Below are 23,883 nucleotides of genomic sequence, written 5' to 3' on the forward strand. Positions count from 1 at the left end.
ATATATATATGTATACCCCTACTATCTAGAATAGTAGCACTTTTCACATAAGTGTTTAACACTGTTTGTTGAAATGAATTTTTGAAATATTTGTATATTTTTCTAAAATGGTAAAAGAAACAGATAATCCAATCACTTATTGGTTTGAGTATGCATTACATTTATGCTTTGCTTCCATAAAAACTCATTACCTGCTATTGTACTATAACAGGCCCCATGAAAGGTACAAGAGAAGAAAAATACCGTACCTTCTGGAGATACTTATAACTGAATTAGAGATAAGTTAAACATGTGCAAAACAACCAAAGAATTATAAAGCAACATATACATAAGCTTATAAAACATGGCATGTAATCATTTTCCTACAACAAATTTATTTCATTATTTATTAGTTTATTATAGATAATATTCATTTTAGTTTGTATTCCATTGCAGAGGAGGCAGTATCTTAGGGCTGTATGCTACAACTAAGAGCCATAGATTTGGAATTAGCGAACCTAGGGTCAATTCTTACACTTTTGTGTACATTATGTCACTTTGGACAAGTCAATCATAAGTTTTCCCATCTATACAGTGAGGGTATTAGACTAAATGACCTCTAAAGACTTCATTTTAAATTTAAAGTCCTATAATTTTTCAAAAAATAAGGAAAATTTACCTACAAATGAAGATTGGTTACAAAGGACTGTATTCATGTAAATATCCTTAGAGTAATGGACAGACAGCTGGCCTCAGAGGTAATCAGGTCTAGATTCAAGTCCTGCCTCTGAGGCACAGGCTATGTGACCCTGGGTCAATCTCTTAACTTCTCAGTGGCCCAAACAGCTCTAGCTTTAGTCAACCCCTTCTTAGCTTAAGAACTTACAGGCCATTCCTTGGCAGCTTCCAACAGGATTGTTCCAAGTCCACACATTGGATCCAAAACTAATGCACCAACCTTTAGAAAGAAAAATAGATTTTAGGGGGCTGCTAGGTGGCACAGTGGAAAAAGCACTGGCCCTGGAGTCAGGAGTACCTGGGTTCAAATTCGGTCTCAGACACTTAATAATTACCTAGCTGTGTGGCCTTGGGCAAACCACTTAACCCCATTTGCCTTGCAAAAAAAGAAAAACAGATTTTTGAGTGACAGTCATAGTGAAGAAATATCCATGTTTATGTCTCTTGGGGAGGTCCATAGATAGATCTTTGGGGAAAAACACTAACAATGAGAGGGATCAGGAATGGCTTCAGGGAGTTAAGGGGCCCTTCAGTCAGGAATCCTGACAATAGAAATGAGGAGGGCATTCCAGGCACAGGGAATGACCTCTGTGGAAGCCCATGGGGGAAATGGAATGATGTATATACATATGTGGATATCCGGGGCAACTAGAATGGTCTTCATATTTGTAGTTCTGTATATGTGTGTGTGTGTGTGTGAATGTGCAGTAAAGTGAAATAAATCCATATAACAAGTCTGACTAAGCCAGACTACAAAGGGTTTAGGAAGCAGCAGGTGAGAGTGCCAGGGCTGGAGTCAGGAAGACCCGAGTTCCGATTCTGCTTGGACCCTTACTACCTATTTCAGTCTGGCAAGTCCTCCAGTGTCAATGGGAAGAATAACAGCATCTCCCTGCAGAGTTGTTGTGAGACTTAAATGAGATAATGTCTGTAAATCACTGAGTACAGTGCTATAGAAATGTTGGTTATTTTGACTGTTGAGGTAACTAAGAGAGATTAGGAAATATAGGATGACGATTTAGTAATGAAGGTCCAGCTGGGACTAGGTAAAAAAAATGTGTAATGGACCACTTCCTCCAGGAGTGTTCAGAAGCCAGAGGAATAGAGAAAGATGGAGGAAAGGCTGAGATTGGGAAGGAAAAGACCCAGGGTTGGTAGGTGGAAAGGAGGGCATTTCTTTTTATACCAGGAAAGTAAATGAATAGAAGAGAATCCATAATTCTGAGTACTAAATAATCATGTTTTTGAGAAATGTTTTTGATGATATAAGAGAGTCTGAAATTGTCTTCAATCTTGCCTATCATAGGAATAAATGTATTAAGTGGTTTTACTAAAATCTACAACCTAAATAACTTTCACTTTAGGGGATGGAGATGAGGACCATGGAGGTGAATTATGTCAAGGTATATTTCTTGCACCCATTTTAAATCAAAAGCATTCCCATGTACAACAATGACATTTTTTCCTTACACTAATTTCAGCAAGAGATGCCATTGTCCAAGCTATAGTAGAACGAAGTCCTGCCATCTTGATATAAGCTCTGCTTGCCAAAGAAAGTCTACAAAAGATTTGGTTATAAGGTTAACAAGATTGGACATCAAATTAATACACATTACTGAAGATGTAAAATAAGGAAAAATCATGTATTCCCTTATATTCACAGACATGGAATAAAATGTTGAAGATAATATATTGTTTTTAACTTTATAATATAAAAACATTTGTTACCTGGCAGAGTCGGACTTGAGGCATTCTAGATAAGTTGAGTTTTCTAGGCAACTGAAATTAATTAGGTAGGCAGTATGAAACAGTGGAAAGAATACTGAATTAGGAGTCAGTAGACCTGATTTCTTGTTCTAGAACAGCCACTTACTAACAGTCGGAGAGCCTGAGTATTCATTTGTCTTTTTCTACAGATAAGTTTCCAAGGTTATTTTGAAGGATCGCAGAATATAGAAGTTTGAAGGGACATTTGAGACCATACTGTTCACGTACCATAAAGGTGGTTTATAAAGACTTTGTTGGTAGATCTCCAATGAGGCTGAGAGAATCGTAGACTTAAAACTAAAAGGAACCTTTGAGTTCCAATCTAATTCTCTCATTTTTCAGAAGAAACTGAGGCCTACAGAGATTTGGCCAAGAGCTGGGATTTGAATTCAGGTCTCTGACTTCTGATACAGAGTTCTTCCTACTCTAATCATTAGTCTTTCCTTCTATCCAGCCTGATCCTGCCTCTGCAAATTCAACTCACAATTCCTAGTTCAGTACTCTAGGATTCAGCAGAATATGTCTAATTTAATGTGAATAAATAATTCTCATTATTTCAGCAATATATGCAAGGTTGTTTTGGGGAAGTAAATCTTCATTAGAAGAAAAAAGATAATTCTGTAAAAACAGACACTAGGATATAATTTGCTCCAAGTTTTTCTTAATATTTGGGATTCAAAAAAGGGAAGAAACTGGATTATATAAACTATAGACCAATGGATTTGATATCTACCTAAAACAAATTTCTAGAATAAGCTAATAAATAACTGGCTTGGAAACTTTAACGAAAGGAAACAGTCAAAAAAAATGGAACAAGTTATGCTATCTCGTTCCTCTTTGAAATAAGTTGATATAAAATTCATATAAATACAAGCTATAAATGAACATGGGCTCCACTCCCTCATATGAGATATTTTAGAGAAAAACATATATAACAGTGAATGCTAATTATATAAAAATTAGTGAAAAAATAATATATTTACTACAAAAAATGTAAAATTGATGAAGGGCACAGGAGTTTCAAGCATGTCTTGAAATTGTTCAAATGGGGCCCAAGGGAAGGGGTCCTGACGTCTAAGTTTGCAGGAAGTGGGTACTGCTGGCAAATGCAGAGACCCTCATTAAAGTGAGAAATTTTTAAAAAAGATTTATTGTTGCCATTGTTCAGCTGTATATGACTCTTTGTCACCCTTTTTGGAGGAGTGGGGAAGAAATTTCTTGGCAAAGATACTGGGATGATTTACCACTTCCTTCTCTAGTAGAGCAGGCAAACAGAGATTAAGTGACTTGCCAGGGTTATCGAGATAGTGTCTGGGCTATATTTGAACTCAGGTCTTCCTGACACTTTGCCTAAGTGCTCTATCTACTGACCCATTCAGCTGTCTCTTTTAAAAGATCAGTAGGGATTAACTGAAATTTCAAATTTCTTGAGGATAAGAACTCAATAATTTTTTTAAAATTTTATATGCCTAGCTCACGGACTGCAGACAGTAGCTGATGAATAAATATTTGCTGAATGACCTTTCTGTTTTAGCACATCAAATCAGAGACTGAGTAGACAAAAATACAATTTGAGCAAAACTGTAAATTGTTGTGAGGTTTTCTATAATTTTAATTTGGGAGAAAACATGAGGCCTATCTTAAGATCAGTGAAGAAATATAACCACAATGAATTAAGAATATTTAGGAACTCTGAATGCGTCTTTGCTGAAGATACTGTAGGAAGACTGCATTCACCAGGAAGGAAATTGAATTAGAATACAAATCTCAATATTTACTCTGACCTGAGGTCTACTATAAGGCCCAGTTTTTCTGATCAGATGAAAATAAATTAGAACAAACTTTTGTTAAAGAGAAAAAAAAAGTTCAGAGAGTAATTAGTAAAAATGGACAAACTTTCTAAACTGAAGACAAACAAGAAATGCGAGTTTGAGAACATTGGATTTCATGTAATTGTTGAAAAAAACCCACAAGAACTTCAGAGAACATTAAGTCTAACACAATAAACCCCTCCATAATATACCCAGCAAGACATCATTTGGCTTCTATTTGATCCCCTTTGGTTAAAAGGAATTCAGTACCCATTTGATTTTTAAAAGGTTCTAATTTTTTGAAATTCTTCTAAAGAGTAGGCCTCCTGGGGACTTCTCTACACTGGTCTTATTTCTCTCACTGGAGTCATATAAAATAAATCTAATTCTTTCTCACTCGTGAAAGCCTTTAGTTTTACTGAACACAGCTATAACATTCTTCCAGGTTTTCTCTCTAGTTAATTTAACCAATCTGCATATGATATGGTTTAGGAGTCTCCTCATGATCCTGGTCATATTTCTTTGGCAAAAATGCACCCTGTTAACACCCCTAAAAAGGTGATACTCCAAATGCAGTCCAAAGTTTCTGGTGATTATCTGGCAAGTACCCTGAGATGTCCACCTTTCTGGTTTTGAACATTACATGTCTATTAATATAGCTGAAGATTACCATGACATTTTGGGGCAGCCAAGGCACACAGCTAATGCAAGAAACAAAATTTAAAAATGCATTTTTGATAAGATTGTTTTTTATGGTTCCATATGAAATCAAATTTTTGTCTATTTGATGTGAAGAAATAATTCTCATTTCAGCATTTGTGCAAGATTGTTTTGGGAAGAGTTTAATGCAAAGTTAATTAAATCTTCATTAGAAGAAAAAAAAGATAATTCTGTAAATACAGACATTAGGATACAATTTCCTCCAAGTTTTTCATAATGTTTGGGATTTCTGTAACAAAATTTTGTATCTGTATAATGAATAATGAGTAACATGGGAGGCATGGCAAAAATATTCTCCTCTATTAACTTTGTTTTCTCTGGACGAATTCTATAATTGTCTAACAGTCAAGAGGCCGTGTTCTTTGGAAGAAAGTCTTTGGTTCTGCAGAGATGGGAGTATTATTACTATGATACTGTGATGGCATGGGGAGGAGGATATGAGAGGGTTGTATGGTGGTAAAACAATTTGTGAGGCAATGGAAGCGTGGAACCTCTAACTTGTTAGGAGGAAGCCCTTGAGGCACTCAGTTGTCAATCTCCTGATGTCCAAGGACTACCACTTACATCCATCCCTGATTTTCTTACTCTAGAGGTGTCACATACAATACAATATAAATATCTTGAAGAATTGTTGAGATATCTGTAGTAGGAATTATTTTTCTTATTATTATTTATAGTAACATGACAGTATTCTACTGTATAACTAGAGAAACATTATATTTAGATTTTCTAAAGCAGCAGAAAAGTTTTCTCCAGACTTTTCCAAAGAATTACAATGCATCAGATTTGGCAACGAGCACCATGGGTCCCAAGAATTGCATTGTATGTTCAATTGTATTGTTTTTTTTGTTTGTTTTTTTAGTTTTTGCAAGGCAATGGGGTTAAGTGGCTTGCCCAAGGCCACATGGCTAGGTAATTATTAAGTGTCTGAGGTCGGATTTGAACTCAGATACTCCTGACTCCAGGGCCGGTGCTCTATCCACTGTGCCACCTAGCTGCCCCATATGTTCAATTTTAATAAATGCATGCTATATCTATAAGAAAACATTTATGCAGGTATACATTTCTTACCTAGTCTAGAATATAATTTTCTAAATTAATAAATAATTTAAAATACTTTAGGCCCTAGATATAATTTGTCAATGTATTTAAAGTAATTCATGACTTTGTTATCCAAATTTTTATATACTCTAAAATAACAGATAAAATAAAAACTGTGTTACCAGAATATCTTAAAGGCACATATAAAACACAAAATATCAAGCCTTAACTTCCATCTAATGTCAAATTACTCTTCCTTCCTAACACATGGAGTTGTTGACTTTAAAAATGTTACTGAACTTAGAAAAATCCTGAAGTGCAAAAATATAAGCATCTACCTGAAAACAGGAATCCCCACCACGGAGTAAATGTCATTTAGATGTATAAATATCTGAAAGAGCAAACATAGAATTAGATTGAAAAACAAAACTCCACTATTAAGAGTTTTGGGGTGGTAACTTGAATGCTTTAGTTTTATTCCCATGAGATCTGTATTTTAAAAAGAAGGTCTCAGGTCTTCAGGGTTTTACAGTAAAACGAAAAACATCTTTTCACAATCTTTTTCTTAAGCAAAAGTTTCAGTTAAATTATATATTCACTTAATACATAAAAAGTGAGTGCTGTTAGAAATTCATGTATCAGTGTGGGTGGGAGCAATCTGATATAACAAACATTTAATAGGCACTTAAAGAAGGCTAGAGACCTGGGACAAAAAGGCATATTAGGAACAGAACTGGTTCTCAAGAAGCTCACAGACTACTTTTACTTTTTTTGTTCCATTCTTCTACTTACATGCAATGGTAGTTTTTCAATATTCATCCATTTGCAAATTTACAAGTTCTACATTTCTCTATCACCTTCCCTCCCTCATCCTCCCTCCCCAAGGTGGTGAATAATCTGGTAAAAGTTGTATATGTACATTTGTATTTAACATATTGTCATATTAGTCATGTTGTGAAAGAGGAATTATAACTAAGAGGAAAGAAAAAACCATGAGAAAGAAAGGAACAACATAAACTAAGTTTTAAAAAGTAAACATAATATGCTTTGAGGAGCTCACATCTAATGGAACAGGGGATATACACAGATAGCTTTCACTGTCCCTGGTAGTGTGGTTAAGGGCAAAGAGGAAGTTTAGGCAAATGTTATGAGAAATCAGAGAATGGAGATATGTAAACCAGATCAGTGAAGGCTTCATGGATGAGACTTTAATGGGAGGGACACATGAAAGTTAGGAAAATAAAATCTGAGGGGTGAAGGAGAGAACTAGTCTGAGTAAAAACAGAGAGAGAGAGAGAGAGAGAGAGAGAGAGAGAGAGAGAGAGAGAGAGAGAGAGAGAGAGAGACTGTGAGAAAAAGAATGGACATTCATTTTGTTAGCTGGAATAGAATAGAGTGGGAAGGCAAACTGGATAAGATAAGATTGGGAAGGCAGGCTGGAAGGAAGATCAGGTAGAGTCTTAAGGGCCAGGGTCAGCAGTCTCTAGTTCTTCTTGTGGGCAGTACAGAACCACCGAAGGTAAGTTAGTAAAGAGTGATATGATGGGGTTATGCATGTTAAAGAAACATGCACACCCACATCTCAAAAGTTCAGTAATGAATATGGGGTGCTGGGGGTTCAGGAGTAATCTATCTTGAGGACATCTCTGCATAACTCAGGTGACAGCCTAAATAAGAGGTCCTGCAAGGCTATGGGCTAAAGTGGCTCCTCAGGGCCTGCCACAGGTCATTCGGAGGCTTCTCCATACCTGACGGATAACAACAATCTATCTGAAACATTCTTTTCAATCTGTCAGCCTCCCTTTATCCTCACCCTATTCTCAGCATACTTTGTTTAGGTTCTATCTCTGAGCTCATGAGGATAATTTTCTCATCTCTCTAGTCCTTACATTCTTTCCTTCTAAATGTCACCAAACAGGATCCTTCTTCCTGTAACCAGTAGTCTATGCCCTGGCTTGGTCCAAAGAACAATTTTTAAGTTGAGGGAAGATATTGTTCCATTTTAAGTTGGGCATGTCAAATAAATAGCCCTTTTGATTAATGAAAAATAAAGTTACCTAATTGTGATCATTTTATTTGATGATGTCATAACAATACTAAAAGGATTTTCTTATAGCTAACATTTCTTAATGTCTATGGGAGGTGGTAAGTGCTCCAAGAAAGTGCTCAAAATGAACTTTATTACTTCAATACTGTCTCCAACTGTGAATAAACAGATCAAGTCCATATCTGATTGAGAAACTTTTATAATGAAAACCATCAAAGTAAACCATATTCTCTATTGATAATGAAAATGGCTTGCTTCTGCACAGCTGTGCTCTTTAAAAAAAAAAAACCCAAAATAAAGAAAATAAAATGATGAACCTACCCAATAGGTCAGTTTAAAAGTAAAATTTTAAAAGATATTCATTACCTCTAAATTGGGGTTTCTCAAATCTGCTGTCCAGCCAAACTGTTTTATAAGAGCAATTCCAATTACTCTTCCCACCTCCTGGAAAAGTAGTAGTTGAGGAAAAGATTTAACTATTAAGAATGAAGGTATTAGCTTAGAGATATAGCAAAAAACTAATCAGATGTGTAAGAAAGGAATATGTGATAAAAAATATATCATACCAAAACATTTCCTATCAGAAATAAGAGTTGCATTAAAAAAAATACATACAAACATTCAGGCACCTACATGCAACTATCTAACAAGACATAATCAAAATTAATTTTGTCCACTTAATAATTTAGTTATTTGATTAATTCATCAACAGCTTTTATAATTGACTCAAGAAATAATTTTAAAAGGTACTTTCTTTAACCAGTCCACAAATACAAATCCTTATAAATCTGCTAATTTTGATGCAATAGCCTCATCTTTTTGTCTGTGAAAAAGCCATGTCCACAAGGATGTTCAGATCACAAAAGATAACTTTTTCATAATCATAAATCTTTTGAGCAGTAAAAAAGAACCTGAGGGTTATCTAGTATACCTCCCTCATTTGATACTCTGGGACACTGGGGCCCTGAAAGTACCACAGGACCAGGATTGGAGATGAATTCTAATCCAGGTCCTCTGAGTTCAAATCTCCTCCTCTATCCATTACCAAAAGTTTATTTGGGGAAGAAAGGATAGTGGCAACAGGCAGGGGCAGAATGAGTACTGTGGGGGGGTGGGGGGTGGAGAGGGGTGATAGAACCTGAGTTCCAATCCTAGCTTGGTCACGTCCTATTGGGTGACCTGGGGTAGATCATTTAAGCTCTCAGAGTCATATAGCTTTCTCATTTGGAAAATGAGTGTTGAACTGAGTGATTTCCAAGTCTCCTTCCAGCACTAAATCTAAGGTCTTTTCTGTACTAACAGTTTGCCATCAATATATAATACACAAAAGACTAAATTATAGTATGGTAAACTTGATAACTGTAGATATCTAAAACACTGATGGGAATTGCCAGATGCCTGGTTCAGCTCCAATAATTTGTGTCTCTCATACATGTTTAAAAAAATTGGCTTGGTGATGTCACTGGTCCAGTTTGGTGGTCATAAAGAAACAACTTTCTCTGGGTGCTTACTAGGCCCCAAACTATGCCTTTTCTCCCACAGACCCTTGTGTGGAGAGGTGACACTATTTTGTCTTTTCCAGTAGTCCAGGTGTCAGGCAGCAAATTTAACATTGGCATGTCATTTAGCTTTAAGGTCCAGGTAGCATGGCCTCTGACAACACACCAGGATGCACATTTCACTCTTTATAATGTTGGCAAAAATGTCAAAAAGGCCTTCAAAATAAACAGGAGAAAACCAGTGCATTAAAAAGCTGATACAAGGTGCTTTAAGGTTTTCAATGCATTTTTCACATTACTTCATATTATCCTCACAATAACTCTGTAGCAACAACACTTATTATTAGTAACCCCACTTTAAAGATGAAGAAACAGAGGTTGAGAGATCAAGTGACTTGCCTAGGGTCAGAAAACACTGAATTATTTGAAGTAGGATTTGAATTCAGATGTTTCCCTGCTCTATCCACTGCAGCACCCAGTTGCTAAATTACTGTATGATGTGTTGTATAATACACATTATTTTTCAGCAGAAAATTGCTATTAGTAATTAAGAGTGGGTATTTTATTGTAAAGAGAAAGAAGGTTGTACAAAAATATTCATAGTAGTTCTGTTTGCAGTGGCAAAAAGTTGGAAATTAAGAGGGTGTCCATCAATTGGGGAATGGCTGAACAAACTGATATACATAAGTGATGGAACTCTATTGTCCCATCCAAGAGAGATGGGAATTCAGAGAAGCCTGGAAGGATTTGCATGAATTGATGCTGAGCAAGATGAGCAGAATCAGAAGAACACTGTATACCCTAACAAGCAACATAGGGGTGAAGATCAACCTTGATGGCCTTGCTCATTCCATCAGTGCAATAATCAGGGACAATTTTAGGGAATCTGTGATGGAGAACACCATCTGCATCCAGAGAAAGAATTATGGAGTTTAAATGAAGACCAAAGACTATTACTTACAATTTTTGAAAACAGTTGTCTTATGTACTACCTAATTTTGCTATCTCTAATATTTGATTTTTTTCCCCTCAAGGATATGATTTTTCTCTCAACACATTCAATTTTGATCAATGCATAGCATCGAAACAATTTAAAGATTATCAGACTGCCTTCTGTGGGAGTTGGGGGAGGGAAGGAGGGTAAGGGAAAAATTGTAAAATTCAAAACCTTACAAAAAGGATTGGTAGAAACTACTATTGTATATAATTGGAAAATGAATAAAATATTTATATAATAAAAAGAGAGAGAAAGAAAGTTACTGGAATGGAGGTCTCGGGGGAGCATGCTAAAGGAGAAGAACCAGGAGAAGTATTGTATGGTCCAGAGGACTCCTGGGGGAAAATCTGTATCTTGGGAGGTAGAAAAGTTGGCTAGATTATGAGAAATTGGTACTGTTAAAAGTTGTTAAATATGGGGACAGCTAGGTGGTGCAGTGTATAGAGCACTGGACCTGGAGTCAGGAGGACCTGAGTTCAAATCCAGCCCCAGACGATAATTACCTAGCTGTGTGACCCTGGGCAAGTCACTTAGCCCCATTGCCTTGCAAAAAAACAAACAAAAAAAAAAGTTGTTAAATACAATTTAAAATGTCCTATCTATCAGAGATCTTGGTCCTGTCTCTGAGGACACTGAAGGTCTAACACTTCTATTCAGCTATTTCCTCACAGGTCTTGAATAAAGATGGGAGTCAATGCCTTCTGTGGAAGCCTAAATCCTTTCATCTTTGGAAGTGAGGTCCATTGGCCTCGGGAGATTTATAGTTGAGTACCTCAGGGGGCTCCTCCTAGCAGGTGAGGGAGGCTCTGACCTTAATACCACACACCCCTCTCATATCCTCCTCCTCCTCCCCATACTCCATATTACAGTTCTGGAATCAATTAGAACTCGAAAAGGTGGGTTAATCTATACTATCTTAGAAACACCTTAGAAATTTCTTTTATATTCCCTTATTGGAGCATTCACTCTTTGAGGGAAAGGATGTCTTCACTTTTGTATTTGTACCTCCAGAACTTAACACAGTGCTAGGGACATCAAAAATGCTAAAGAATGGTTTTTTTTTAATTATTCATTCAAACTGTATGAAGCTAAGATTCTAAACTTAAGATTCTCTAAATACAAAGAAGGATATCGTTAAGTTAAATTTAGGCAAATTAGGTTTTGAAAAAATGTTTAATTACTTAGGATTTTATAACTTTTCCTCACCTTAAATAAGGGGGGGGGGGAGAAAAATTAAATAGTTTAATAAAAACAATTAAATACATGTATATAAATATAAATGTATAGACATAAATTTTGTTTTTATTCCTACACATGCATGATATACATATAGATTTGCACATTTAATTTTATCTTCAAATCTAATTTAACTTTTATCTCTAAAAGGAAACTCTGGAGAGGGAGGGGAGGAAAGGAAGACCCACCTCTGTGGTAAATGTTTTTGCAATTGTTCCACTACAGCGACAGGAAACCCTGAAAGTGAATTTGCTCTGGTGATGCTCAACTTCTTTCTCCCCATTATTTTCAAACGTTTCTTCTTGAAAGTTTTCTTTTTCAGTTATCAGATCTTTGTGCTCCTGTATCTTGTCATTTTTTTGCTTTTCCAGTTGACATTCTGCATCCCTTGGCATTGCTAGTGTTTGTTCTATTTTTAACTTCTTAGTTACGATGTTTTCATTTTCTCCTGTCTTTCTTTTGGAGGGTTTGGACAATTCAGGTGGAAGTTTTTCTCTCAGTTCAAGACTTCTCCAAATTGAAACAACATGTAGCCAACACCTGGGATCCCCAGTTACAAGTCTTTGAATTTCATTTAATAATTTTCCTAAATAAAAACAATTATATTATTTTAACTCATTCATACTTTGAAGATAGCATATAACTTACAAATAGGTTACAAATCAATTTCTTAAAGTAAGATAAACTACTGACATCTTATTTTTCTCTGGGATTCATGTTTCACTAACATAGTACAGGTTCAGGATCAGCAGACACTATGATCTGAATCTAAAGTACTATTGTCTTCTGGGATGTGTGACTTAAGTTAACTAAGCAGATTCTCTGAAATTAGTTTATTCCAATAATGAATTATATTCTGTATGATATAAAAAAACATTGACATTTTCTCAAAGTTCAAATGTTTAGATTCTACAGCAAAAGCTGATTACATCAAACTATTTTAAGAACAAGAAGCAAACTCAGGAATTCTATGGCTATACTACTTAAAAACAAATTAATAAAGAGATTGAAGACATTCAAGAAAGCACAGGAAAAATCTAGAGAACATGTGTGAAGCTTCAAAATACTGACACTACCCTAATACATTAGAAGAATTTATCCTTGTGAAAAATATTATTTTCAGTTCTAAATTCTCTTCCTTTCTCACCCATGGGAAGACAAGAAATATAATATCCATTGTACATTTGAAGGCATGCAAAACATATCTCTGCACAGTTATGATCTAAATTTTGTAAAAAGCAAGAAAAATAAAGAAAAAAATGTTTCAATTTGTAGTCAAAGTCCAACAGTTTTCTATCTGGAAATGGATAGTATTTTGTATCAGGAGTTCTTTGGAGTTTTGTTGGATCATTGTATTAATTAGAGTTACTAAATCTTTCTCAGTTGATTATGGTTACAGTATTGTTATTACTGTACAGATTGTTCTGCTGGTTCAGCTCCCTTCACTTTTCCATCAGGATTTTTATGAAATCATCCCCCTCATCATTTTTACTATCTGCACAATGATACTCCATCACATTTATATACGAAAACTTATTCAGTCATTTTCAATTGATAGGTATCCACTTAGTTTCTAATTCTTTGTCAAGGAGCTGCTAGGTGGTGCAGTGAATAGAGCACTGGGAGTTCGAAAGCAGCCTCAGACACTTTACTTCCATTAGTGTGACCTTGGGCAAGTCACTTAACTCTGACCGCCTCAGACTTTGCACAGCACCCACTCACTCAAATCCAATTCAGGTGCTTGTCATGACATCACCTTCCAGATGTCATGGTCTTCTTTGAAATGACAAAATTCATTGTTATTATTATTATTATTACTTCTTTGTCATCACAAAAAAGAGGGGCTATGAATATTTTTGTACACATGAATCTTTTTCCTTTTTCTTTTAAAATCTCCTTGGAGAATAAACCTAGTGGCAATATTGCTGGAGTATATAGAGTTTTTTTTTTTTGTTTGTTTGTTTTTTAGAATTTGGCAAGGCAAATGGGGTTATGTGGCTTACCCAAGGCCACCCAGCTAGGTAATTATTAAGTGTCTGAGACCGAATTTGAACCCAAGTACTCCTGACTCCAGGGCCGGTGCTTTATCCACTGCGCCACCTAGCCACCCTAAGAGTATATAGTTTTATGGCCCTTTGGACATAGTTCTAAATTGTTCTCCAGAATGGCTGGAGTAGTTCACAACTCCCCAAAAGATGCACTTGTGAACCTATTTTCCCACATCTCTTCCAATATTTGCTATTTTCTTTTTCCTGTCATCTTAGCCAATCTGATCAGTGTGAGAGAGTATCTGAGTTATTTTAATTTTCATTTCTGTTTATTAAGTGTTCTAAAGCATTTTATAAGATTTTTGATAATTTTGATTTTTTTCCTCTGAAAAATGGTTACTCTTATTTCTTGACCATCTTATCAATAGGAAATGGCTCCTAATTTTTTATAAATTTGGTTCAGCTCTCTACATATCTGAGAACTGAGACAGTTATCTGAGAAATGTATTGTAATTTTCCCCATTTTCTGCTCCTTCCTCCCCTCCTCCCTCCCCACCAATTTTGGCTGCATTGATTTTGTTTGTGCAAAAAAGCTGTTTAATTTTCTGTAATCAAAATTATCCATTTTACCTACCATGATCTTCTCTATCTCTTGGTCATGAATTTTTCCCTATGTTTAAATTTGACATGTAATTTCTTCCAAGCTCCACTAACTTATTTATGGTATCACCCTTTATTGATTAAATCATGTATCCATTTTGAGTTTATCTTGATATATGGTGTGAGATGTTCTGTGCCTAGTTCCATTTTTCCAACAGTTTATATGCCCTAATACATGGTCAGTTTTTTAAAGATGTCATACATAAAAAAAAGAAAAAAATCATTCTTCTTTCTATTCACATTCAATATTCATATTAACTTTTCTAAAATTCTATTCACCTCTACTGCTTTTCTTATTATTTTATATTTATCATTATCCTGGAGTCTGAGGGGACTAGAGGATGGTTTAACTATTTCCTTATTTAACTTTTCCTTCAAGTATTTTTATAATTATTCCAATTGTCCCACATATGTTCAGTGTTGATACTAATTCATTGTCCAGTCTTCCTTTTAGTAAAATGTTGTTTCCTTGATTATCTTTAATCAGGTCTGTTGTTATTTTTGCTATATCTGAGATTTTTTGTTTTTGTTTTTGTAAGGCAATGGGGTTAAGTGATTTGCCCAAGGTCACACAGCTAGGTAATTATTAAGTGTCTGAGGCCAGATTTGAACTCAGGTCCTCCTGACTCTAGAGCTGGTGTTTTATCTACTGTACCACCTGGCTGACCCAACTATCCCTACCTTTTTTACTTCTGCTGATGTATAATGGGTTCTCCTTCAATCCCCTTTTTTAAATTATTTTCTTGGATGGAGGTGGAGAAGCATTTCTAGATAAATGAAAGTTAATGTTTCAATGGTCTAAATGTTTTATTTCAGTCTTTTTATCAGTTCCTATTTTCCTACTTTTGTAAATTTGGATTAATCCATATAAACGATAGTTGCCATCAGAATCCTGGTCAGCAGTATTCTTTCTTAACATAACCTCTAAGGCTTAATTTTTTTTCTTTTAATTAACAAGCACTTGTTTTTCTTTCCTTCCAACCTCCTCTCTCACATCCCTCTCAAAAAAAACAAAAAGCAAAACAAAAACCTTATACCAAATATGCAGAGTCAGCAAAACAAATTCCTACAATGGTGATGCTTAGAGCTGCCATAAGACTCCTTATTGGGGCCTTATCTCCAATCTTCCTGTCAGATTCAAGTTTCAGGTCTTGAAGGATCAAACATAAAGAATATTGGTAGAGAGAGGAATAAGAAGACCTGGAATTAAATCACTAGTTGGATGATTTTGGGGAAATCACAATTTCCTGGGTCTATTTTCTCATCTATAAAATGGGATAATAATATACTCTATATCTTGCAAGAGCTGTGAAGAGTCAATGAGATCAAGGATAAAGTGATTTTGTAAATTATAAAGTGTTATATAAGTATAGGTTATTATTATTATGGATTAATAGACTAGAAAAATCTAATCATTTAGACTGATGTTTCTACAGGAAAATATGCTAGGAATTTCAAACAATTGTTTTACAAACAAACTTTGCAGGGGGAAGGAAAATAACTATGCTGGGAGGATACAATGTTCCTTGGAGGGTCAGTAAATGTTGATTATTCTTTCTGAGGCTGTTTAAAAGTCAATTCTTTCTTTTAAAGCTGATCATCAAGCCCAGGTGTAAAAGAGGGTATATGTGTGAAACATGGGAGGCTGGGCACCCCCTCATGGAGAGCATTTGAATGGTAACATGGCAGTGTGGGGAATATGGGTTGTGACTAGCAGAGCCTGTGCAGACTCAAAGAACTCTGGGTTCTGCTGCCCTTTCCTGCAGGTATATTAGCATTTGGGGAAGCAGAAGAGATAGACCTGGAAGGTGCAGCCAACCCACTGCTTGGAAGAAACCTTGGGACCCACAGTCTGGATGTCAAAGTGAACAGGGATCCCTCTTTTCTAGTTGGTGGCTATCTGGATAGGAAACATAATTTCTGTTTTTCTTGATGTTTTGGAGTAACCAACATGATCAATGAAGGGAAGTAAAGTAAAATGGAAAGAATATGGAATTGGAACAAAGACAAACCCCAGCATTACTACTTTATACCTGTGACCGTGGATCATCTGTAAACTAAGAGAGATCAGACTGGCCTCTAAGGTCTTTTCCAAGTCTAAATCTAGGATCTTATTATTTGAGGCTGAAAACATACTTACACTGAAGTTCCCTGAAACTTATTTGCTTGTACATCTTTGAGAGCTTTATTTCTTGTCATCCTAATCATTCTTGACTGTCAAATAAACTTACTAGCTTTTGAATGAGTAGTCACTTATTTTCTGGGTCTCAGGTATCTTACCTGGAAAACAAGGATGAAAATAATATATGTATTATTTCTTTCACAAAACAACTTATGAGGATCAAGTGATATTAAGATATGTGAAATTATTGGTAATTAGAAGAGTTAATACATGTTATGTTCAATTACTATTGGGTTAAAAGGGTCTTTGAAATAAGTTTCTCATACTTTTAAAAGAATATTCTTAGAATACTAGTGTCCTTTGAATTTTTTTTCTTATTTCAGCAATAAACCAGTTCAACCTCCTCCCTGACTTCGCCCCACTTTTAACTTTCTTTTTTCAACTTTATGGAAGGGCATAAGAGAGAAATCATACAACATTAAGTACTTTGCATTTAAATAATAAAATTATATTTTGCAAATTCTAGCTTAAGTGAGATTTCATTGTGATTATCCATTTAACAGCAGATCACCCTGGCTTTAATTACTAGAGAGCACCAGACTTCTGGGTGTTGTTCATTCTGTTTTCAAAGAGGCCCAGTGATGTCACAGATGATGTCTTGATTTGGATCTAAGTGAGGAAGAGTTGTAGAAAGTCAGCAGCCTCTTTCTTCCAGTCATCAAAGTCCAGGGGCAAAACAAAAGTCAGAATGACCTGTGATGGCCCAGGCGGCAATGGACTGTATATTCAACACCTGACCAAGCTCTAAGTGCTTGCTCCCCAGTCACACTTCAGCTGGCAGGCTTCTGGGTACCAGATACCTCAAGTTTACGTCCTGCTTTTTATTTAGTTATTTCATCTTCCAATTAAAATTTGTTCAGTCAGGTTTAATGGGCCTGTTCTAGGCATTAGGTTAATAAGATTAAGAGTTGAAAGGGCCCTGAGGGGATCATCTAATCGCATTTACCTCATTTTACAGATGAAGGAACTAAGACTCTGAAAGCTAAATGAGAGTCTTCTGACTCCAAATCCAGTCCTTTTCATTTCACCTTGGTCCTACCAGTTTTAGGGTACAAAATACAACTTTTTTTCACATATCTCTAAATATAGTAGGTAACCATAAGTACTTTTAAAGCAGTGGTTTACAAAATGTGATCCAGGAAGCCTTGCTGGTCCCAAGATCCTTTCAGAGACTCAATAAGGTCAAAACATAATTTTATAACTCAAAGGTCTCTTAATCTTCTAATATGGTTAATCTTGATAGATAAAACCTAAATAAACAAAAGCACTTTGAGGGTTCCCAAGACTTTAAAAGTATAAAGGTCTACAGGGACCAAAAAGTTTGAAAACAACTCCTTGAGAGAATATCATAATTTAATACAAATGATCATAATTTCATAATATGGAATGAGATAAAGATCAGTCTTTGAGGACAGATAGGCCACAGAGTGCAAAGGGAATATGCAAACAAATTTATACACGCTAAATTCATGATTAATACACTCATGGAAATAAACTCAAGAATCTTAAAAATGTTAGGGAAAATATATTTAAAATTTTATCTGTAAACAATCAATCTCCAAAAATGTATTTAGTAGGCATTTAAAAACTGGAATATCTTTTAATACTTCAAGGATCTATGACTTTGCTAGTATGCATTTTCCCAATAAAGACTATTAACAGGTCTACTCCTTAGCAGATGACTTTCAAGGAATACTATGTCCAAAAACCACATTGCATTGCTTCTAAACTGGTGATAAATCTCTCCAAAATGAGGTAGATCACAAAGAATAGAATGTATAGGGAAAAATAAAAGTCTTTGGGAATGACAAATGTTTTCAACCATTTCATCACCTTCTGGCCTAGAGTACTTCAACAACTGCCAACTCATCTCCTTGTCGAAGACTCTCCCCTCGTCCACATAATTGCCAAAGTAATATTCATAAAGCACAGGTCTGATCTGGTTCTGCCACCTGGCATACAGTGGCTGGTAACAGTGGGCACCCAATAAATGTTTATTGACTGACTTTCAGTGGAACTCTAGTAGTTTCCTACTTCCTCTAGAATCAAACGCAGAACCTCCATTTGACATCCGAAACCCTTTACAACCTGATTCCAACCTAACTTTCAGGATTGCTAGATACCCTGCTTCAGATATATGTGCAATATTATGCCAATAAATTAAGGAAATCACATCAGGATGGATGACTAGCTCTTCTCCCTGACCCCCGTGCCCCCTCCCCCACTCTGGCCTTCCTGCTGCCCTTCACCCTGGGGATTAGGCTCCCAAGTCTGGCACCTGGAGCACTAGATGCTTACAGATCTGGAATGCTCTGTCTCTCAGATACCTTCTTTTGGTTCCCTCATGGCTCAGCTCCCACTTTCCTTATCTACTCCAGGTGCCAAGGCTTCTCCCCTCAATGCTGCTGTATTTGTCACACATACTTACATAATCAATATTGACTAAGTGTCACTAAGTGAGAAGGACTGTGCTAAATGCTGTGGATGTGGACAGAACATAATATTCTTGAGGGGCATCCCCTGCCTTCTTCTAGAGAGAAGAACCAGGAGCCAAGAGTAGAACTTGAAGAGAATGCAGTCCTTAGGCAAATTTTAATGTGAAAGAAAAAAAGTGACAAACAGTTAAGGCCACTGTGGATATAAGGCCATTGCCTTGGGTGGGAGTGGATTCTTCTAGAAGAGAGGCCTTCAAGCAAAGGAGAGTGACTCTTTGTTGACTTTATTGGGTATAAAAGGAATTCTTTACTGAGGGTTGGAATGGGCCAGATAGACTCCCAGGCTTCTAATTCTGTGACCCCAAACTTAAGTTACCTGTGTGAACGCTGTTTCCTCTAACCTAGCTCCATACAGGGCAGCCCAATGGTCACCATCTTTTATGCGCCTTCCTTCCTTCCTGAATACACTTGCTGTTCAACTTGTACCATATCAGTTAGAAAACCCGGGACAACCAGATGGTCTCTTTGCATCCAAGACTGATGCATAATGAAGGAGAGTCATTACAACAGAACAGTGAGGAAAGCACTCCTTTCTGTATGCTCTGAAGTGGAAATGGAGTATTAAGATTCTGCCTGACCCTTAGGTTTCTGACAATGACAAAAGTGACTGGGCATGATTATAATTATCATGATAAGGATAGCTCCTCACCTTCTCCTTCCATGCCCCAATCTTCCCTGTAATGTTTAAGGTGGTCTCAGAATCATAGCATCTAAAAGCTGGCACTTTAGAGCCATTGAGTTGAACTCATACCTGCCAAAGAATTCCCTAAACAACACATCCAACAAGAGCCTTTGTTGAAAGACCTTTAAGGAAGGGGGATTTACTCCTGTGCCTTTTAGTTCTCAATTCCCAGGGGTATGGTCAGGATAAAGGGGAGGATGGATATATAGACCTGCCACATTGAATGACCTCACAGAGTCACTCTGGGAAAGACAGCCTTACAAATAATAAAAGTTAATATTCATAAACCAGGGGAAGTATAAATTTCAGATGAGATCTCATTTTAAAACAATTCTGAAACACAGTAGAAGTTTTATGTAAAAATCTAAAATTTTCATACCTTTACTTCCAGATGAAATGATAAGTGGAGGTTGCCTTTTAAGCAGCAAGAATAATCTTTCTGCAGATTTTAGTTGCTTCAGCATTGTTAAATCAGAATTGGTATGGAAAAAAACCTTTCCTGAAATATATTCAACCTAATGAAAGAGAAAAATACAGATGCTATCATGCTAGAATTTAAAATTTTGCCTTTTTCTTGAGCCTGGAGCACTAGATGGATCTGTGGATCTGGAATGCTTGCCTTCCTCCTCTCTGCCTCTCAGAAACTCTCCATTGTTTCCCTCATCACTCAGGTCCCAGACCACTTTTCTCATCTCTCCCAGGTGCTAATGCTTCTCCCACTCAATTATATTTTATTTATTTTCTGTAGATTTTGTACACATTTATTCAGAATTTGTGGGAAACATTACTGACATATATTTAAGTAATATATTTCAAGAGATAAAAATAATAAGTCATTTGCCTTATAGAACAGCTTAAACTTTGCAAAGCACTTTCCTCACAATAATCCTGCCAAATAACTCGTGCCAATATTATCATTCCCTTTTCAAATATAAGAAAATGAGGCTTTGAGAATTTAAGAGACTTACAGAAATATAGACAATATTTACCTAGTGCTTCAAAGTTTGCAAAGCAATTTATATATTTCATCTCATTTTATCCTCCCAATAACCTTGAGAAGTACTGTTATCATCATTGGGCCCTTTTTTAGTTGTGTCCTGACCAGAGGCCCTGTACTCTAAAATAATTTTTACAGTTGAGAAACGTAGGGTCCAGAAATATTAAACAACCTTCTAAAAAGTACACACAAAGTAGTACATAGAAGAACTGGGATTCAAACTTAAGTTCTCTGAATAAGTCATCACCTCCCCTTGGCTGACTTATATAGAATCTTTAAATATTTTAATAAGGGATTTTTTTTTCATGTTGAATATGAGGAAATGGAAGTCCACAGGGTGAAGTGACTTGCCCAGGGTCTCGAAGCTGGGGTAAGTGTTTGAGGTAGAGTTGACCTGGGGTCATCCTACCAACAGACCCAGGAGCTGCCTCAAAGCATTTCACAGATGGAAGAAGAGCACTAGGTTGATCCATCAGCCCCTAAGGCCCCTCAAAGGGTTTATCATAGAAGGCAAAGTGTAGGATTCCAAAATATAAAGAACACTATGAAGAGACTTAGAAGTGTTGAATACATTCTTTAAAAAAAACAAAATGCTAAAAAACAACTTCCTTTAGTCAATGTCTGACTCTCTTCCTCTTGCAGCAGAAAGAATTAAAGCAAATCTGAGGGAGGAATGCATGGATGGCAACAGAAACCAGCTGCTAAGCTTAAAGCTTTCTAACTGATCACTTATTTTTAGTCACAAGACTTAAGTAGAAGGTGCCAGTTGAGTGTATTTTCATCCTAATATTTGCTGCCTGAAAACTTATTTATATAGATGGAATTTGTTTTCCTCCATTTGGGAGTACAGCCAAACCAATAAAGCCAAGCCAAGCTGCTTTTATGTCTAGCACTTTCAAAGTAGATACCACAATGCTGTTATCCAAGTGCTAACACTTGGAGGCAGCTGGCAGTTTTACTTTTATCCTGAAAATCACAGATTTAAGTCTGAGGCAGAAAATCAAATGGAGATCCAAGTCAAACAGTAGAACGTGGGGAACCAGGTACCAAATTCATAGGACTTGTGACTTCATAAGAGACTTCCACACTCCTGGTGTGGAGACTGTCTCCACAGATACAAAACTAAAACATGTTCTTCACTTAATGTCCTAGAGAGATGACTAGGGTACATGCAAGAAACTTCCTGGCTTGCTCAACGTCGGTCACTATGAGTCCTAGGCAGGGCTTAAACTGTTAGGCCTCCAAACTGGCTCATGTTAAAAAATACAAAAGGAATATTGTTTTCAAGTTTCATAAATTAAAAGGTACAATTTGGTCTGAAGAGGTTTAATATGGAAATATGCTTTATATACTGCACTATATATCAAACTGCTTAACATCAGGGAGGGGAGAAGGGAGGAGGAAAGGAGAAAATCTAGAACTCAAATTTTCTTAAAAAAATGAATGTTAAAAATTATCTTTACATGTAATTAAAAAAATGCTATTTTAAAAAATTGTTTTTTTCCTGATTGCTAAATGACATGGATGCTAAGAAACAGGATTGATGTATTTATTTCAGTACAACTTAGTACTGAAAATTCAAAAACATTTTTTCTCCATTGTGGTCTTAGCTGAAATTAGTCAACTTATAAAAGAAAATAAAACATTTAACCCACAAAAGTTTTATAGAAACTGATCACACAGAAACTTAAATAATTATCCTGATTCAATTGTAGCAAAGAAAGATTCCTGGTTTTTAAGTATTTTACAGAGCTTAATTGAGTGCCTTCCATATCATCAGTATCACAAATACTAAATGAATGGATGAGAGAAAATTTGTTTCTTATGATAAGCCTTTATATACTCCCATAACATCTAAACGATCCATAATATTCTATTTTTCAGGTTAAATGATTCCAGGTGCTTTAACATCTTTATTCTTTAATCATTTTTATGTGTTTCTTTGAATTCTTTAAAATGTTTCCACATTCCTCTTATAATTCAGTGTCCAAATACCTACGTAACAGGCTAACCAGGTTTTCATGAACACCAATGAATAATGATTATCTTTCTGGCAGCACAAATTGAAGTTCTAGAAACATCTTAATCCCTACTCATGGACTCCAGCAATATCTTCCCTTTTATAGCTCTCTGAAAGAGGATTTTCTTAAGGGTTAGGTTTATGTGCCTAATAGCAACACATAATTCATATATTCAGGTTATATTCTCCAGTGATATGTGGCTGTTTTGGTATTTGCTGATTTGTTTTTTTCCTCCTGAGAAAAAGAGATTTGGGTTGGACAGCTGTTTTTGTATAAATAGATGAGTAAGTTTTTAATTAGTTGGTCCACTATCTATTCTTCAGACCATTGTAGGGGCAGCTAGGTGGTGGATAACTCTGAAAGAGAAAGTGAGGTTGGTGACTTAGCACTGCACCCCCTCACTCAAATCCAATTCATGTGCTTGTCATGGCATCACCATCTTCTTTGAGAAAGAAAGACAAACATTATTCACACCACTGTCAAAGTAGTTTTTCAGAAAGTTCCAATATGCCACCTTTTGCTCAAAAAATTATCAGCGATTCCTTCTATTAGGTAAAACATAAATTCTTGATTCTGGTGATCAAAACACCTTCCTCCCTTGCAATTTAACTTTCTTGTCTATGTACTATGTACTCTATTTAAGGTCCAGGCTGGATGGCTATACCCCCTTTCCCATTCTACCCTGTCTTGCTGGGCCTCTCCTCTCCTTGACTCCCATGCCTAAAATCTGCCAATCCCGGCCAAATCTAATAGATGAAGCTCTGAGGTCCAATTCAGATGCCATCTACTTCATGAATCCCTCCCTGCCTTCTCTGATGCCCTAAGTAAATGGGATCTCACATTTCTTGTAACACTCTGGGCCTTTCTGCTCCCCCTACAATTACCCAGCGCCAGACTGAAAACTTGGCCAACACGGGTTTGAGATGATAAGGGCTTTGGACTTTAAAGGTGAGTCAGGTTTGCTGAATGAATGAAGAATTAATTCAATAAGAGTCCGCTCCCGTCCATCTTCCATCCGGCCAC

General features: G+C 36.2%; 1 protein-coding gene across 4 annotated transcripts in view; it reads right to left on the reverse strand.

Moving 5' to 3' along the window:
• The window catches only part of THUMPD2 (THUMP domain 2 tRNA and snRNA guanosine methyltransferase), a 40,322-nt gene that overhangs the window by 15,085 nt on the left and 1,354 nt on the right, over window positions 1–23,883 (reverse strand). For all 4 annotated transcript variants that reach the window (XM_074204387.1, XM_074204380.1, XM_074204392.1 and 1 more), the window contains exons 2-7: window positions 20,222–20,357; window positions 12,024–12,421; window positions 8,470–8,547; window positions 6,395–6,447; window positions 2,188–2,275; window positions 866–937 (exon numbers count right to left, since the gene is read on the reverse strand). In XM_074204387.1, coding sequence (XP_074060488.1) covers window positions 866–937; window positions 2,188–2,275; window positions 6,395–6,447; window positions 8,470–8,547; window positions 12,024–12,421; window positions 20,222–20,357 — 825 coding nt within the window. The remainder of the gene's footprint in view (window positions 1–865; window positions 938–2,187; window positions 2,276–6,394; window positions 6,448–8,469; window positions 8,548–12,023; window positions 12,422–20,221; window positions 20,358–23,883) is intronic.

This window comes from Macrotis lagotis, chromosome 1, assembly GCF_037893015.1.
Source record: "Macrotis lagotis isolate mMagLag1 chromosome 1, bilby.v1.9.chrom.fasta, whole genome shotgun sequence".
Classification (NCBI taxonomy): domain Eukaryota; kingdom Metazoa; phylum Chordata; class Mammalia; order Peramelemorphia; family Peramelidae; genus Macrotis; species Macrotis lagotis.